We start from the raw sequence: 17,682 nt of genomic DNA, 5'->3' as shown, positions 1-17,682 counted from the left end.
TGACCACGTAGGGATTCTCAGGTGCACAGGCTGGGATGTTACTGTTGAGCACCCGATAGTCCACTGTGGCCTTCCAGGAGTTGTCCGGTTTTCTAACCGGCCACATTGGAGAGTTCACGTGGGTGGCTATCGGTCTCAGGACGCTCTGTTGCACTAAAGAGGACATGGCTGCTTCCATGTCTGGCTCCGCTTCCCTGGGGAAGTTATATTGCTTTTGTGGTCGGGCCATAGGGTCCCCATCTACACTGACCTCGAACCCGTTGACCCTCCCACAGTCGTGTTTGTGTGTGGCAAATGTGGCTAGGTGGGCTCGCACAAATGCCTGGAACTCCCTTGGGGTATTGCTGACCATGAGTTCGAGGTTATAACCCTCTTTAGGCTTCATGGTGCACAGGGTCCCCTTCCCCTGTTTCCCTGGGATGACGACGACTCCGCCTTCCTTTCCTGTATGTGCTCCCCACAGGCAGTGATTCCTCAAATCCACTAGGATCCCGTGGCCTACAATAAAGTCGGCTCCCAGGATCCCTTTTCCACCCTCCACTTCCCACTTCATTAGGACACAGGTCCACTTAGAGCGGAGTGTTCCTAAACGAATGTTCAGCAGGATGGAAAATGAGCCAGCCTGTTCTTTACCTGTGAATCCCAACAGACTGTATGGGACCCCGTTAGATAGAGGTGAGGTGGTGGGATTAGCTGAATGGATCACGGTACATGATGCTCCCGTGTCCAACAGATAGGTCCCCTTTACCTCTTCTACCTCCATCTCAACGAGGGGTCTCTTCCATAAGTCGTAGGTAAGGGAACACAGGTAAACAGGCTGCGCTGGCTCTCGTCAGGGTTGTGGGTTAGATGGGGCTGATGGGGTCAGTGCACCGGTGGTGGCTGCTACCTTCCCTGGGCCAGTCAATAGGGTTCTCATGGCGTCCAAAAATGACTCGACCGTGGCGGGAGGGATTCCTGCCTCTGCCTTTTGGGCTGGGGTTGAGGAATTCTTTCCCTTGTTATCTTTCCAAGGATTCTTACACTCCTTCCTCCAGTGTCCATCCTTCCCACACCCATAACAGTTGAGCTTTGTGTTGGAAGGGTTATTCCCTTCCTGATGCCACTCCTTCCTACCCTGGCCGGGTTTCATTTCATGCACTTTCCCTTTAGGTGGGTGTGCATCGGTTCCTTTACCATTACGGTAAGCTATGGTCAATTGTCTGACCCACTGTGAGTTCGGTAGTCACGGGATTCTTTGGGTCAAACCACATTCCTGCCCTGACCTGTGGCAAGCTGTTTGCCACCAGGCAACGGAGCCAGTGGGCCCGCTGATCCTGGTCCAGGTTAGCTCGGTTAGGCGTCCCACTGTATGCGCTCCTATACACCGGCCACAACCTGTCTGCAAAAGCCTGCGGGGTTTCTCCTACGAGCTGCACTGTTTTTTCCACCCGGGAGAAAGGACTTCCCTCATTCATCCCCATGGCCTCAAGAACTTCCTCCTTGAGCTCCCCATAATCACACTGTCCCATCTTACATTGGTCAGAGAGGGACTGGAAGAGCTTACTCTCCAGGGAGAATAGCATCATTTTGGCCTGTTCAGTATCATTGCACTCGTTGATGCTTGCTGCTTGTTCCACTTCCCTGAAGTGGACCGAGGGGTCCCCATTTGCAGCAAGTTTAGTTAATTGGCTTACCATGGCCCTAAGCTGTTGGGTGCCGTGGGGAACTACGAACTGGTTTTGGAGGGGTCCCTCATCCCCGTTATCAGCGGGCGGGCCGAACCTTTGCTGCCGGGCCGGACACATCAGCCCTGGTCCCAGCCTCTCTTGCTGGGGGTTTTCCTCCTCAGCTTCTGCCCCTAATTCCACCCCCCTCTCCTGCCAGATTTCGCTAAAGCTTGGCGCTACGGGTGGTGGTCGTGGGCCCCCCTGCTCCTCAACCGGGTCGTCCCTTGGCACCACCTGTGGTGTCTGAACCGTTCTCCCCAGGTTCCCTGTGAAGTCGACCTGGGCTGCACTAGGGCTTATGAGGCATACCATGCCTTTTGCCGTCCTTAGAGCAAGGTTCAGACTCTCTATCTGCTTCTGGCAGGGGCCATGGTCGGTATCCTCAAACCTCTGTGCGCTCACTATCTTATAGGCTGCCTGTAAGCCTTTTACTTTCTCCTGCTCTCTTACTTGACTTGCCAGGCGGGCATTCTTTTCCCGCAACCTCAGCTCGTTGTTCTTGGCCTCAGTGACCTGACACTGTAAATATTCCTTCTGGGTCTTATGCTCCCCCACTAACTGCACCCTTTCCTGGTTCAGAGTCTGCAATGCTAACAGTAACTTCTCCCCTGCTAGGGCCTTTGTTTGGACTTCAAGGGCTGACTGCCGAATCTCAGCTGCCTGTGCTTCAACGAGCCTGTCCAAAAGCTGGATCTGTTTCTTGAAGCACATCAGCCAGACTGCCTTTTCTATGGATTTTTTATGATCCTTCCCTTCTGTCCATTTAGCTGCAGCATCTACCGGGTGCCCAGCCTTTAACAGATTAATGACCCATTTTTTTCCCATATTCACCTTACTGAACACATAATCTGAAATCCTCTCTTCCATTACAGTTCTCTCTTCCAAATCAGTGTGCACTGTGTCACATCCCTTTTGCCAAGGTCCCATCTGGGTCGCCATTTGTAGGGGGTGGTGGTGTGTGTCAGCTTCACCTCTGACTTCTGAGCGGTCCGAATCGCTCCCACTCCCTGGGTTCTAGACCTTGGACTTATTTGGGGGTTGTGACAAAGTGCAGCAGACAACTGATTTTGGTGCAAGAAACTTTGACCTTTATTCAAGAGAGGAAATACAACACAACAATCTTAACACTCTAATAAAATGGGGAACACTTCAGTACACGCGAGGGAAATTACAGTCGAAAGATACCTCACCCCTCCCAAATCCCACTGTACTAGTTAGGTTGGACTCTAAAGGACCAGGGATAATGCTCACCAAACGAAACCTTGACAGTAATTCACCCAGAGGTAAGTCAGAAATAGATTGTAGAGTGGAAACTTTGCGGATCTTCGGTTTTCTCCCGAGTTGGTTTTCTTTGGTCGCGGTGGCTCAATATTACCAGGTTGGTTGGTGGTAATATTCGGTTGGTTGTTTCATAAGGCCCTTGTTGCCGCGAGGTGTCTGATGGTCACTGGGACTGTTGCTCTGGTTTCTTGTGTGTCGGCCTGCTTCTCGAGCTGCTCTCCTTCCCTGTCGAACTGCTTTCCTTGTTGTCTGCTGGAAACTGCTCTTCCTTCCAGACACAGGCAGAACCAAGACAAGCAGCCCACCAGAGCCAGCAAGCCAGAGAGAGAGCGAGAGAGAGAGCTATCGCCTTGTGGCTGTCTCTCTTACAATGGTCTGTTTAAACAGTTCTTACAAAGTTCTTTGATGGCCTTTTGATGGTCCCAATCATATTGCAAATTGCTTCTCCCAATGTGTCATTGTTTTAATTCTGATTTAGAGCTTGTCACATAAGGCTTCCTTTTTTATCCAACGTCCAAGATGTTGTTGGTTTTGCTTTAAACAAAGGCATGGTCCCATCATATCTGGAACAGTTACCTCTTTCAATGGGAGTGATTGTCGACCCCCTGCTGTCCGTTTTGCATTAAAACAGAGACATGTCTGAAGCAGTAATTCTCCCACCTTCCACGTGTGGGTTGTGGATTCGTCTGGTGACCTCTCACCTATCCTTCCATTTTAGGATTATAGTCAAGTTTTCCCATACTCGTTTTTTCAGGGTTTTTCTCCGAGTTTTGGGGGATCTGTGAATTCTTCTCCCCAGCCTCTGGGTAATGCTTTCCACACCTCAGAATTTCCTCATCAGCTATATTGTTGACATCTGCTTTCATCATGGTGGAAAGACCTCGGTAAGCCAGCAATGTGACGTGCAGGCACCTTGATGTTCTAGATGTTGTAGGGAATTTGTTGAGGGAAGATCGTGTCTGACTAACTTGATTGTATTTTTTGAGGAGGTGACAAGGAGGGTCAATGAGGGTAGCGTGTTTGATGTAGACTACATGGATTTTAGCAAGGCTTTTGACAAGGTCCGACATGGCAGACTGGTCAGAAAAGTAAAAGCCCATGGGATCCAAGGGAATGTGGCTAATTGGATCTAAAATTGGCTCAGTGGCAGGAAGCAAAGGGTAATGGTCGACAGTTGTTTTTGTGACTGGAAGGCTGTTTCCAGTGGGGTTCCGCAGGGCTCAGTACTAGGTCCCTTGCTTTTTGTGATATATATTAATGACTTAGACTTAAAATTGGCCTTGTGGTTGATAGTGAGGAGGAAAGCTGTAGACTGCAGGAAGATATCAATGGACTGGTCAGGTGGGCAGAAAAGTGGCAAATGGAATTCAATCCAAATAAGTGGGAGGTAATGCATTTGGGGAGGGCAAACAAGGCAAGGGAATATGCAATAAATGGGAGGATACTGAGGTGCAGAGAAGCAGAGGGCCCTTGGAGTGTATGTCCACAGATCCCTGAAGGCAGCAGGACAGGTAGATAAGGTGGTTAAGAAGGCATACAGGATACTTTCCTTTATTAGCCGAGGCATAGAATATAAGAGCAGGGAGGTTATGCTAGAAGTGCATAAAACACTAGTTAGGCCACAGCTAAAGTACTGCGTACAGTTCTGGTTACCACATTACAGGAAAGATGTGATTGCACTAGAGAGAGGGTACAGAGAAGATTTATGAGGATGTTGTCAGGACTGGAGAATTTTAGCTATTAGGAAAGATTGGATAGGCTGTGGTTGTTTTCTTTGGAACAGAGGAGGCTGAGGGGAGATTTAATTGAGGTGTACAAAATTATGAGTGGTCTAGATAGAGTGGATAGGAAGGCCCTATTTCCCTTAGCAGAGAGGTCAATAACCAAGGGGCATGGGTTTAAAATAATTGGTAGAGGGATTAAAGGGGAGCTGAGGAGAAATATTTTCACCCAGAGGGTGGTAGGGGTCTGGAACTCACTGCCTGAGAGGGTGGTAGAGGCAGAAACCCTCGTCGCATTTAAAAAGTACTTGGATATGCACTTTTTCGGCTGGCACGGACACAATGGGCCGAATGGCCTCCTTCTGTGCCATAGATTTCCAAGATTCTATGATTTCATGTGATTCTTGGACACTGGACGAATAGTCGAGCAAAGAAAGTCACCCTCACTCACGGTAGTTTCGTTATTCAAAAGTAATTATTTAATGATGTTATCATTCATACGAGCATTCAGGAAACAAAATCAAACCATACAAATGACTTTCCTTTATAAAATCCTGCTATACACTTAATAATTTGCAATGTTATTATGTAATGATTTAACAATTCATACACACATCAGGCAAATCATTAATACATATACAACCTTTAAACTAAAGATTTTGCTCATCGGACCTGAATGTCTTCGGTCCTCTTCTTCTTGCGTGATGTTTGACTGCAGTTTGCTTTCCTTGTGACTGCCAGGTGGTGAAGAGGTTGTTCTTCTCTCAAGGTCTTCTTTTTGTATTGTTTTTTACCAATAGGATGTAGGATTGGGGAGGGCCATTCTTTTTGTCCAATCGCTTCCTGTTGCTATGCCTCAAAAAATTAACATACCTCAATGATTGACAGTTTAGGCTTTGATCATGTGACTGGAGACCCTTTGATGAAGAAAAGACCATGTGCTCAAACCATGGAATGCAAAAGACCCTTTTACTATCTCTGTTCATGGCCTTTTATGTAGAAATAGCCCCTTTCATTTCTATGCACAGATATTCTTACTGGTCTTGACTTCTCCAATTTTGATTGCTTCAATGGCTTCAAATCCATTCCTTATACCATTTGACCATATGCTGGGTGCAGTACTATTTGATGTTTTACAAATCCCAGTTCCTTGAACCGATTACCAGATCGGAATGAGAGGCCCATGCTTTTTTTTCACACCTACCATTGCTTTCCTGATCCGAAGCCTTTGATGTATGCCCTTTTTGCCTTTTCTTACATTATCCCCTGCTGTGTTGAAAAGCTTGTGTTTCCTTTGTGTTTTGAAAGCCTGACAACACTTTAAGCTCAATATTATCCATCTAGCTTATTTATTTAATAATCGATCTAATAATGAGTACTGAGATGAAATTGTAGCAATTAGTTCTTCAAAATTCAAAGTTACCATATGGATATATGATGCACTGCATTGTACATTTTCCTACAATAAACCATTTCTCGTGAATAATTTTGGAATTTTATATTGCAGACAATGACAAGGCATTAATTGGATTCCTGACGTTCCTGATCATTGCTACTTCGATAGCTCTGGCCATCGTACTCTACAAAATATACATTTTGCAGAGGAGATCTTCAAGGTATCTGTTTCGTCCAGTTAAAAATGATTCCACTCACTCCTCAAATGAGCTGTAACACTGTACCGGCTAACAGAAATGGAGAAAACTGATGAAAATATTAGAACTGTGCTGAGTTTTGATGGGTTCTTTGGGAGTTTACTGGGTTACTCCAATCTTCAATTGTTTCAAAAATTGATTTTCCTCCTTGTGATCCATCTGTTGTTATACTTTGACCTTGAACCAAGGTCTTCTGATCTTTCCACAGTGGTTAATACAGTTGGGAGATTGGCTGAGATCAGGGTGTGTATCTTCAAATCAAGGTTTGCGCTGATGAACTTTCGGCTTTATCTGAGGTGAAGCACTTTGCCACCTTGCAACACCTGGCACATTTCATGCATTGTTTAACTGCTGCTGTGATGTGCATTTGGGTACCGAAACTTAAATATGACTCTGAAGTGGGGAAAATGTAGTTTGATTTCATAATAATGAGCGTCCTCACTTTTTTTATTCGTTCATGGGATGTGGGCGTCGCTGGCGAGGCCAGCATTTATTGCCCATCCCTAATTGCCCTTGAGAAGGTGGTGGTGAGCCGCCTTCTTGAACCGCTGCAGTCCGTGTGGTGAAGGTTCTCCCACGGTGCTGTTAGGAAGGGAGTTCCAGGATTTTGACCCAGCGACGATGAAGGAACGGCGATATATTTCCAAGTCGGATGGTGTGTGACTTGGAGGGAAACTTGCTGGTGGTGTTGTTCCCATGTGCCTGCTGCCCTTGTCCTTCCAGGTGGTAGAGGTCGTGGGTTTGGGAGGTGCTGTCAAAGAAGCCTTGGCGAGTTGCTGCAGTGCATCTTGTGGATGGTACACACTGCAGCCACAGTGCGCCGGTGATGAAGGGAGTGAATGTTTAGGATGGTGGATGGGCTGCCAATCAAGCGGGCTGCTTTGTCCTGGATGGTGTCGAGCTTCTTGAGTGTTGTTGGAGCTGCACTCATCCAGGCAAGTGGAGAGTATTCCATCACACTCCTGACTTGTGCCTTGTCGATGGTGGAAAGGCTTTGGGGAGTCAGGAGGTGAGTCACTTGCCGCAGAATACCCAGCCTCTGACCTGCTCTTGCAGCCATAGTATTTATATGGCTGGCCCAGTTAAGTTTCCAGTCAATGGTGACTCCCAGGATGTTGATGGTGGGGGATTCTGCGATGGTAATGCCGTTGAATGTCAAGGGGAGGTGGTTAGGCTCTCTCTTGTTGGAGATGGTTATTGCCTGGCACTTGTCTGGCGCGAATGTTACTTGCCACTTATCAGCCCAAGCCTGGATGTTGTCCAGTTCTTGCTGCATGCGGGCTCGGACTGCTTCATTATTTGAGAGGCTGCGAACGGAACTGAACACTGTGCAATCATCAGCGAACATCCCCATTTCTGACCTTATTTTTTTTTATTCATTCATGGGACGTGGGCGTCGCTGGCGAGGCCGGCATTTATTGCCCATCCCTAATTGCCCTTGAGCAGGTGGCGATGAATCGCCTTCTTGAACTGCTGCAGTCCGTGTGGTGAAGGTTCTCCCACAGTGCTGTTAGGAAGGGAGTTCCAGGATTTTGACTCAGCGACGATGAAGGAATGGCGATATATTTCCAAGTCTGGATGGTGTGTGGCTTGGATGGGAAGTGCAGGTGATGTTGTTCCCATGTACCTGCTGCTCTTGTCCTTCTAGGTGGTAGAGGTTGTGGGTTTGGGAGATGCTGTCGAAGAAGCCTTGGCGAGTTGCTGCAGTGCATCCTGTGGATGGTGCACACTGCAGCCACAGTGCACCGGTGGTGAAGGGAGTGAATGTTTAGGGTGGTGGATGGGGTGCCAATCAAGTGGACTGCTTTATCTTGGATGGTGTCGAGCTTCTTGAGTGTTGTTGGAGCTGCACTCATCCAGGCAAGTGGAGAGTATTCCATCACACTCCTGACTTGTGCCTTGTAGACGGTGGAAAGGCTTTGGGGAGTCAGGAGGTGAGTCACTCACCGCAGAATACCCAGCCTCTGACCTGCTCTCGTAGCCACAATATTTACGCGGCTGGTCCAGTTAAGTTTCTGGTCAATGGTGACCCCCAGGATGTTGATGGTGGGGGATTCGGTGATGGTAATGCCGTTGAATGTCAAGGGGAGGTGATTAGACTCTCTCTTGTTGGAGATGGTCATTGCCTGGCACTTATCTGGTGCAAATGTTACTTGCCACTTATGAGCCCAAGCCTGGATGTTGTCCAGGTCTTGCTGCATGCGGGCTCGGACTGCTTCATTATTTGAGTGGTTGCGAATGGAACTGAACACTGTGCAATCATCTGCGAACATCCCCATTTCTGACCTTATGATGGAGGGAAGGTCATTGATGAAGCAGCTGAAGATGGTTGGGCCTAAGACACTGCCCTGAGGAACTCCTGCAGCAATGTCCTGTGGCTGAAATGATTGGCCTCCAACAACCACCACCATCTTCCTTTGTGCTAGGTATGACTCCAGCCACTGGAGAGTTTTCCCCCTGATTCCCATTGACTTCAATTTTACTAGGGCTCCTTGGTGCCACACTCGGTCAAATGCTGCCTTGATGTCAAGGGCAGTCACTCTCACCTCACCTCTGGAATTCAGCTCTTTTATCCATGTTTGGACCAAGGCTGTAATGAGGTCTGGAGCTGAGTGGTCCTTGCAGAACCCGAACTGAGCATCGGTGAGCAGGTTATTGGTGAGTAAGTGCCGCTTGACAGTACTGTCGACGACACCTTCCATCACTTTGCTGATGATTGAGAGTAGACTGATGGGACGGTAATTGGCCGGATTGGATTTGTCCTGCTTTTTGTGGACAGGACGTACCTGGGCAATTTCCACATTGTCGGGTAGATGCCAGTGTTGTAGCTGTACTGGAACAGCTTGGCTAGAGGCGCAGCTAGTTCTGGACGGAACTGAACACTGTGCAATCATCAGCGAACATCCCCATTTCTGACCTTATGATGGTGGGAAGGTCATTGATGGTTGAAGATGGTTGGGCCTAGGACACTGCCCTGAGGAACTCCTGCAGCAATGTCCTGTGGCTGAGATGATTTGCCTCCAACAACCACTACCATCTTCCTTTGTGCTAGGTATGACTCCAGCCACTGGTGAGTTTTCCCCCTGATTCCCATTGACTTCAATTTTACTAGGGCTCCTTGGTGCCACTCTCGGTCAAATGTTGCCTTGATGTCAAGGGCAGTCACTCTCACCTCACCTTTGGAATTCAGCTCTTTTGTCTATGTTTGGACCAAGGCTTAATGAGGTCTGGAGCTGAGTGGTCCTGGCGGGACCCAAACTGAGCATCGGTGAGTAAATGCCACTTGATAACACTGTCGACGACACCTTCCATCACTTTGCAGATGATTGAGAGTGGACTGATGGGGCGGTAATTGGACGGATTGGATTTGTCCTGCTATTTTTGGACAGGACATACCTGGGCAATTTTGCACATTGTCGGGTAGATGCCAGTGTTGTTAGCTGTACTGGAACAGCTTGGCTAGAGGTGTGGCTAGTTCTGGAGCACAAGTCTTCAGCACTACAGCTGGGATGTTGTCGGGGCCCATAGCCTTTGCTATATCCAGTCCACTCAGCCGTTTCTTGATATCACGTGGAGTGAATTGAATTGGTTGAAAGCTGACTTCTGTGATGGTGGGGATATCGGGAGGAGGCCGAGATGGATCATCCACTCAGCACTTCTGGCTGAAGATGGTTGTAAACGCTGCAGCCTTGTCTTTTGCACTCACGTGCTGGACTCCGCCATCATTGAGGATGGGGATGTTTACAGAGCCTCCTCCTCCTGTTAGTTGTTTAATTGTCCACCACCCTTCACGAATGGATGTGGCAGGACTGCAGAGCTTTGTTCTGATCCGTTGGTTGTGGAATCGCTTAGCTCTGTCTATAGCATGTTGCTTCTGCTGTTTAGCATGCATGTCGTCCTGAGTTGTAGCTTCACCAGGTTGGCACCTCATTTTTAATGATGCCTGGTGCTGCTCCTGGCATGCTCTTCTACACTCCTCATTGAACCAGGGTTGATCCCCTGGCTTGTTGGTAATGGTAGAGTGAGGAATATGCCAGGCCATGAGGTTACAGATTGTGCTGGAATACAATTCTGCTGCTGCTGATGGCCCACAGTGCCTCATGGATGCCCAGTTTTGAACTGCTAGATCTGTTCTGAATCTATCCCATTTAGCATGGTGGTAGTGCCACACAACACGTTGGATGGTATCCTCAGTGCGAAGACGGGACTTCGTCTCCACAATGACTGTGTGGTGGTCACTCCTACCAATACTGTCATGAGCAGATGCATTTGCGACAGGTAGATTGGTGAGGACGAGGTCAAGTAAGTTTTTCCCTCGTGTTAGTTCGCTCACCACCTGCCTTAGGGCAAGTCTAACTGCTGTGTCCTTCAGGACTCGGCCTGCTTGGTCACTAGTGGTGCTACTGAGCCACTCTTAGTGATGGACATTGAAGTCCCCCACCCAGAGTACATTCTGTGCCCTTGCTACCCTCAGTGCTTCCTCCAAGTGGTGTTCAACATGGAGGAGGATTGATTCACCAGCTGAGGGAGGGCGGTAGGTGGTAATCAGCAGGAGGTTTCCTTGCCTATGTTTGACCTGATGCCATGAGATTTCATGGGGTCCAGAGTCAATGTTGAGGACTCCCAGGGCCACTCCCTCCTGACTGTATATCACTGTACCACCACCTCTGGTCGGTCTGTCCTGCCGGTGGGACAGGACATACCCAGGGATGGTGATGGAAGAGTCTGGGACGTTGGCTGAAAGGTATGAGTCTGTGATTATGGCTATGTCAGGCTGTTGCTTGACTAGTCTGTTGGACAGCTCTCCCAATTTTGGCACAAGTCCCCAGATGTTAGTGAGGAGGACTTTGCAGAGTCGACTAGGCTTGGTTTGCCTTTGTTGTGTCCGGTGCCTCGTGGTCCTATGCCGGCTGGTCCGTCCGGTTTTATTCTTGTGACTTTTTTTAGCGAGATTTTACAACTGAGTGGCTTGCTGGGCCATTTCAGAGGCAGTTAAGAATCAACCACATTGCTGTGGGTCTGGAGTCACATATAGGCCAGACCGGGTAAGGACGGCAGGTTTCCTTTGCTAAAGGACATTAGTGAACCATGTGAATGTGATTGACTCTACTTAACTTTCTGAATGAGATCCCCAGCTGCGATTCCTTGTGCTCAGGTCTGAGGTATTTACTTGCTCTTTGAAATCAATCGTAAAGTGGTCTGAGGGCAGAATGGGTGTGCTCTATGGATAAGTATTAATGTAGCAAATAAGCTTTGAATTAAAGACCAAGTTACTTTTTCACAGGTGTCTGGATTACTGAATGCTGAATTGGTTTCAACAGATTTGAAACAATTCCCTTTTTTTCTCTCTCAATACCAGACAGCTTATTCCATGTGGGAAAAGTGCTTTCTTGTCTCTAATTTTTGGTTAGATAGAAAAAAGTAGAAAATTCTGTCTGACCAATATTAATGCAGAGTAAAGATTTTCGTGGGAGAGTTATTTCTCTTCTCAGAAGGAACCATAATATGGAAAAGTATCGTCTTAATAATTCCCTGGGGTGATTTTTTATTCTTGCCAAGGTGAGTGATGTCAGTGCTGGGGAATTAAATGCTTTTTAGCACTTTGCATCTGTTCTCAGCATTAAGGACCCTCAACTCAGATCTAGAAAGAGATGCAGTAACTCCCTGCATTCTGCCTCAGGAATATGATCTTGCTCTCAACTTTAGAAAGGCACTCCAATGAGGTGGTGTGTTATTTCCATTTCCTGCACTGTCCACCTTTTTGGCTTCAGCCAGTCTGTGAAATTAATGTAAATTACTTAGTCAAGGCTACTTTGTTTGATACAAGGTTACACAGAATTACATAGAATATACAGCCATTCAGCCCAACAGGTCCATGCTGGTGTTTATGCTCCACATGAGCCTCCTCTCTCCCTCCCTACTTCATCTAACCCTATCAGCATATCCTTCCATTCCTTTCTCCTATGTGTTTGTCTTGTTTCCTCTTAAATGCATCTGTGGTAGCCGCCTCAACTACTCCTTGTGGTAACGAGTTCCACATTCTAACCACTTTCTGGGTAAAGAAGTTTCTCCTGAATTCCCTATTGGATTTATTAGTGACTATCTTATATTTATGGCCCCCAGTTCCGGTCTCCCCCTCAAGTGGAAACATCTTCTCTATGTCTACCCTATCAAACCCTTTCATAATGTTAAAGACCTCTATCAGGTCACCCCTCAGCCTTCTCTTTTCTAGAGAAAAGACTCCCAGCCTGCTTAATCTTTCCTGATAGTTATAACCTCTCAGTTCTGGTATCATCCTCATAAATCTTTTTTGTACCTTCTCCAGTGCCTCCAAACCCTATTTATAATATGGAGACCAGAACTGTTCACAGTACTCCAAGTGAGGCCTCAGCAATGACATTGAGCAGAAGCTTTTCTCCTGGGCTGAACTCAAACACTGATTCCAGAGGTGAAAGAACAGTTGAACCACTCAGTTCCTTCATTCCTAGATTTTCAAACAGACAAGCTCAGCTCCATTTAACATAAAATATGTTACTGTTTGAGGACAAATTAACAGGACAGTCAGGCAAAATCAAATTACTATCACATTTATGGAATATTTTTGTACGTAATTGGCATGCTTTTGCCAAAGTGAGCACGTGCAGTATAACATTGTTTATCATAATGGATATTATCAAGACGTGTAAGCAATTAATGCAAAGTACATTCATTAATGTTATTTTGTCTTTGACCTGGCAATGATGCAAAATCACTTTGTTTTTGCTCTGTCCGAAATAGACATTCCGAAGAGTCTGTGGAACTTATCGAACATGGTTAGTTACTTTTTTTTCCCCATTAACTTTTTATGTACAGCATTATAAATAAATTGTTCATAGTTTAAATGTCCAATACCTATCACTCATTCCAGATGATGAAAAGCAACTGCTCAATGTGGAGCCCATCCTAGCAGAACAACTGATTGAAGTCTACAGGAGAAAACAGGCTGATGAATCAAGACTATTTTTAGCAGAATTCCAAGTATGTGTATTTGGTGACTTGTCACCTTCATAAGATTACAACTGTTTAATGTTCTGCTTTGAATTGGCCGCCCATTATATGAAAATTAACCTGCGACTTTGTTGGACAACAATATTGTGCCTAATCAGAATTCCAGCAAAGCTACAGTCACTAGTGGCGGGTTTCAAAATCCTGAAGGTAGGGAGGTTTAAGTCCTCTTGTAAAACACTCGTCATTGCAACCACATAAAATTCCTTTGCGCTCTGTTTTAGCACAGCTGGTTAAAAGAAACTGTCTAACAACTGTGTTAAAACTACAACAATAACGACAACTAGCATTTATATACGGCCTTTACGTTAGAAAAAGGCCTAAAAGTACTTCACCGAGGCAAAATCAAAAAATGGACATCGAGCCAAAGATGATCAGGAGGGGTGACTAAAAGTATGCTCAAAGATGGTGTTTTAAGGAGGGTCTTAAAAGAAGAAAGGTTGGTGGAGGGGTTTAGGAAGGGAATTCCGGAGTGTCAGGCCCAGGCGGCTAAAGCCTTCAATGGTGGGGCACACAAGCAACCAGAGTCAGGGGACAGAGTTTGGGGGTGGGTTTGTAGAGCTGGAGGAGGTTATAGAAATAGGGAGGAGTGAGGGTACGAAGGAATTTAAACACAAAAATTTAAAATCTGAACCGTTGGGTGAACAAGAGCCAATGTAGGACCGAGGTGATAGGTGCACAGACTTATGGGATAGGATACGGGCAGCAGAGTTTTGGACAAGCTGAAGTTTCCGGTGGGTGGAGGATGAGAGAACTGCCAGAAGAGCTTTGGAATAGTCAATTCTGGAGGTGACAAAGGTATGGATGAGGGTTTCCATGGCAGATGGACTGAAGCGGGGCGGAGGTGGGCCATGTTATGGAGGTGGAAGTAGGCAGTCTTCATGATGGAGAGGATATTAGGGTTGGAAGTTCAGTCCAGGGTCGAATAAGATGCCGAGGTTGCAAACAGTCTGAGACAGTGGCCAGGGAGGGGATGGAACTGGTGGCAAGGGTGTAATCTTCGTGGCTTCGGTCTTCCCTATGTCAAAGGCTGAAGAGAGATTGAGGGTGATGAGGAGGCCTATGCACCATGGTCTCAGACACAGAGAATGTTGTTTGTGACTTTGGTTAGCAGGGACATAAACCTGATTGGAGAGATTCAAAAAGGGAGTTGAGGAAAAGATATGGGAGATGACGACTTGCTCAAGTATTTTGGCGAGGAAAGGGAGATTGGAGATGAGGTGGTCGTTTGCAAGGACAGAGGGGATGATGATTGCAGTTATGAAAGGGAGGGGAAGAGTACTGAGGAGAGACGACCATTTATAACGTCAGCTAGCATGAGAGCCAGAAAGGGATGTTTGGTAGGAATGAGGTTAAGGGTACAGGAAATAAAGAAAGGAAGAACTTGCATTTATATAGCACCTTTCACAACCACAGGACATCCCAAAGTGCTATACAACCAATGAAGTACTTTTTGAAGTGTCATCACTGTTGTAATGCAGGAAATGTGGCAGCCAAATTGCGCACAGCAAGTTCCCACAAACAGCAATGTGGTAATGATCAGATAATCTGTTTTAATCATGTTGGTTGAGAGATAAATATTGGCCAGGACACCGTCGAGAATTCTCCTGCTCTTCTTCAAATAGTGTCATGGGATCTTTTACATCCACCTGAGAGGGCAGATAGGGCCTTGGTTTAACATTCACTCCCTTGACCTTACCATCTCACGTGGCTGCTCTACTCCCATTGTCTCGATCACAGACAAGTAGTTGGTGCAGTATTGGTTAAACACCTAAATATTCATGTTCCTTAGGTATCCTCCGAATGCTTTATTAATGCAACATAGTGAAACACTTAAATTTTTGGTTATTTTTGTCATCTCCACCGCGCCACCCCAATGGGATGAAAACCAGACGGGTTCTCCGACAGGCGGGCAATGCACTCCACCAGATTACCGCCCCGATGGTGAGGGTGAAAATTACCCCCAATATATTGACAAAGATGTGGACCAAATAAGAAATGTGATTTTTTTTTTGAAAAATTGAATTTTTTTTTGAATTTTTGAAATTATCATTACAGAGCATTCCGAGGGTTTTCAGCAAATTTCCTGTCAAGGAGGCACGGAAAGGATGTAATTCAAACAAGAACCGATATGTTGACATACTGCCATGTAAGTAAAAATGGAACCTGCTAACTTGTTTAAAAAATCTAAATAATACGTTCCTAGATAATTAGATACAGTGTGACTACGTAAAAAAGTTCTGTATTGAAATACCACCGAGAAATTTGAGGAGAAGGCTAAACAAATATATCAAAGGGATATGTTTGTATAGGCCTAAGCAGCAATGTTTTAAATTCTAATTTACTGAAAGTTATAACTGATTCATGTTTCATTAACCTACATGTAAAAAAAACATTATTTGGCATAATAGCTTCCATTTATCGTCTACTTGTGATTCAGTGCAAGTGTCTTTTTCTTAAAACATTAACATGTTGCATAAAAATGATGAACTCAGGGATTGTGTGCTTGGAGTGTTGCGGGCTATGCAAATGGGCCAGGGCAGGAAAATCCCAGGCAAATTGTTCCTCACGGGTGCAGCAGTCAGGCAACCATTGAGGAGAATCTGCCTTAGATTTTAGACTTTGTTAAACAGTAGAAGTAATACTGCTCCAACATGTTTCAAGCACCATCTGTTATATTACCACTGTTACTGTTTCAGAACTTGAAATTACACTTTTCATTAAGAAAAATTACATAGATTTACATGGAAATTTCAACACGGAAATAGGCCATTCAGCCCAGCCAGTCCATGTTGGTGTTCATCCTCCACATGAGCAGTAGTCTTAATCCCATGTGCCCACCATGTTACCATATCCCTTTATTCCCCTTTTCTTCAACCATTTCTCTAACCTATTCTTAAATGTTGACATGGTATCTGCTTCAATCATTAACTCCAGTAATGTATTCTACAGTCTCATAATCCTCTGGGTAAAAAGAGTTTCTCCTACTCTCTGTCCTGAATCCTATAACTATATTTATTGTCAACCTGTAATGCAGTAGAAGTGTTTTTTTTAAACATTTAACATGCTGCATAATTCATTCTAGGCCTCTCAATCTCTGGAAGCAGTTTATTTCGAATTACGCTGTTTTATTCCTTCATAACTTGAAACATTCTATCAAATCGTCCATTAATCTTTCATGTTCTTATGAAAACCCACCCCAATTTTTTAAGTCAAAAAAATGTTAACATGTTCAGGACTTGGACAGTTTAGAAAATCTTCTTTGGTGGTTGAAAATGATTTAATGGATGTGAGTTGGAAAACTTTTGCCTTGTTAATTCAGTGCATTCTTGAAATTGGACTAACCAGGAATGGATTTTCCCAACAGATGATTACAACCGTGTTCAGCTTTCGCCAGTAGTCGGAGAGCAAGGCTCAGACTATATCAACGCGAGCTTCATTGATGCAAGTATAAATATTTAAAAGTGACAGCCAACTAATATTTAAGAATTTAATGTTGTAAACCTTGACACCACAATAATGATGGCAAAGGGATATTTTTCATTCTTTTGTAGATTAAAATAAAAAATAAACTGGGAGAAAAATGTGTTCCTTTGTTTTATATAAAACTACAACTTGTAACAGAGTAATAGCCCCGATCCTGGTACCGACCCTCGATTCGACCCACTTACCTGAGGGTCGTTGCGACGCTAACAGCGGCCCAATCTTGCACTCCTCTTTGACAGCTGGTTGTTGAGCCTCACCGGCTCCATTATAATGAGGCCTGAGGCTCAATATCGGGGGCACCTTGGGCCTCACCATTCAGGCAATACGTTTTACAAACATTATGAATGAACCTAGTTTTGATGATTGTAAAGGTGGAGACACACTCTGTAACTCTGATGTTTTTAATTCAATCCATTGCAGACATGTTAAGGAGTATTTAATGATTAGTTTTGAGGTATTTTATTTATCATTAACCACTGTCTTTTTCAATAGGGCTTCAATGAATCCCGGAAGTACATTGCTGCCCAAGGTACTTTTAGTTCTGTGCAAACAATACTGTTCTCGTTGATGACATATGTGTAGCCCAGGGAAGCACTGTCATAGTTTTAATGAAAAATTTGCTAATTAACATTAGATGCGTATGACAGAGGATCATGGAGTCGAATTCTCACCATGTATGCACAGACGGTAGGAACAAGTGCCCAAATTGAGCACAGCTGGGCATGCATTGACTTCATGCTCAGTGCGGTCTTCCTGCCTGAAACATGTACGGTGTTGGGAGTTCGCAGA

The 17,682-nt window shown here is 45.5% G+C and overlaps 1 protein-coding gene across 7 annotated transcripts in view; it reads left to right on the top strand.

Annotated features, from left to right (window-relative positions):
- The window catches only part of ptprc (protein tyrosine phosphatase receptor type C), a 211,058-nt gene that overhangs the window by 167,204 nt on the left and 26,172 nt on the right, over positions 1-17,682 (top strand). For all 7 annotated transcript variants that reach the window (XM_067990622.1, XM_067990623.1, XM_067990624.1 and 4 more), the window contains 6 exons: positions 6,219-6,327; positions 13,141-13,175; positions 13,271-13,380; positions 15,466-15,556; positions 16,775-16,851; positions 17,386-17,422. In XM_067990622.1, coding sequence (XP_067846723.1) covers positions 6,219-6,327; positions 13,141-13,175; positions 13,271-13,380; positions 15,466-15,556; positions 16,775-16,851; positions 17,386-17,422 — 459 coding nt within the window. The remainder of the gene's footprint in view (positions 1-6,218; positions 6,328-13,140; positions 13,176-13,270; positions 13,381-15,465; positions 15,557-16,774; positions 16,852-17,385; positions 17,423-17,682) is intronic.

Source organism: Heptranchias perlo, chromosome 9 (assembly GCF_035084215.1).
Source record: "Heptranchias perlo isolate sHepPer1 chromosome 9, sHepPer1.hap1, whole genome shotgun sequence".
In the NCBI taxonomy this organism is placed as follows: Eukaryota; Metazoa; Chordata; class Chondrichthyes; order Hexanchiformes; family Hexanchidae; genus Heptranchias; species Heptranchias perlo.
The sequence above is the reverse complement of the archived record's forward strand: the minus strand, read 5'-3'. Positions and strand labels throughout refer to the sequence as shown.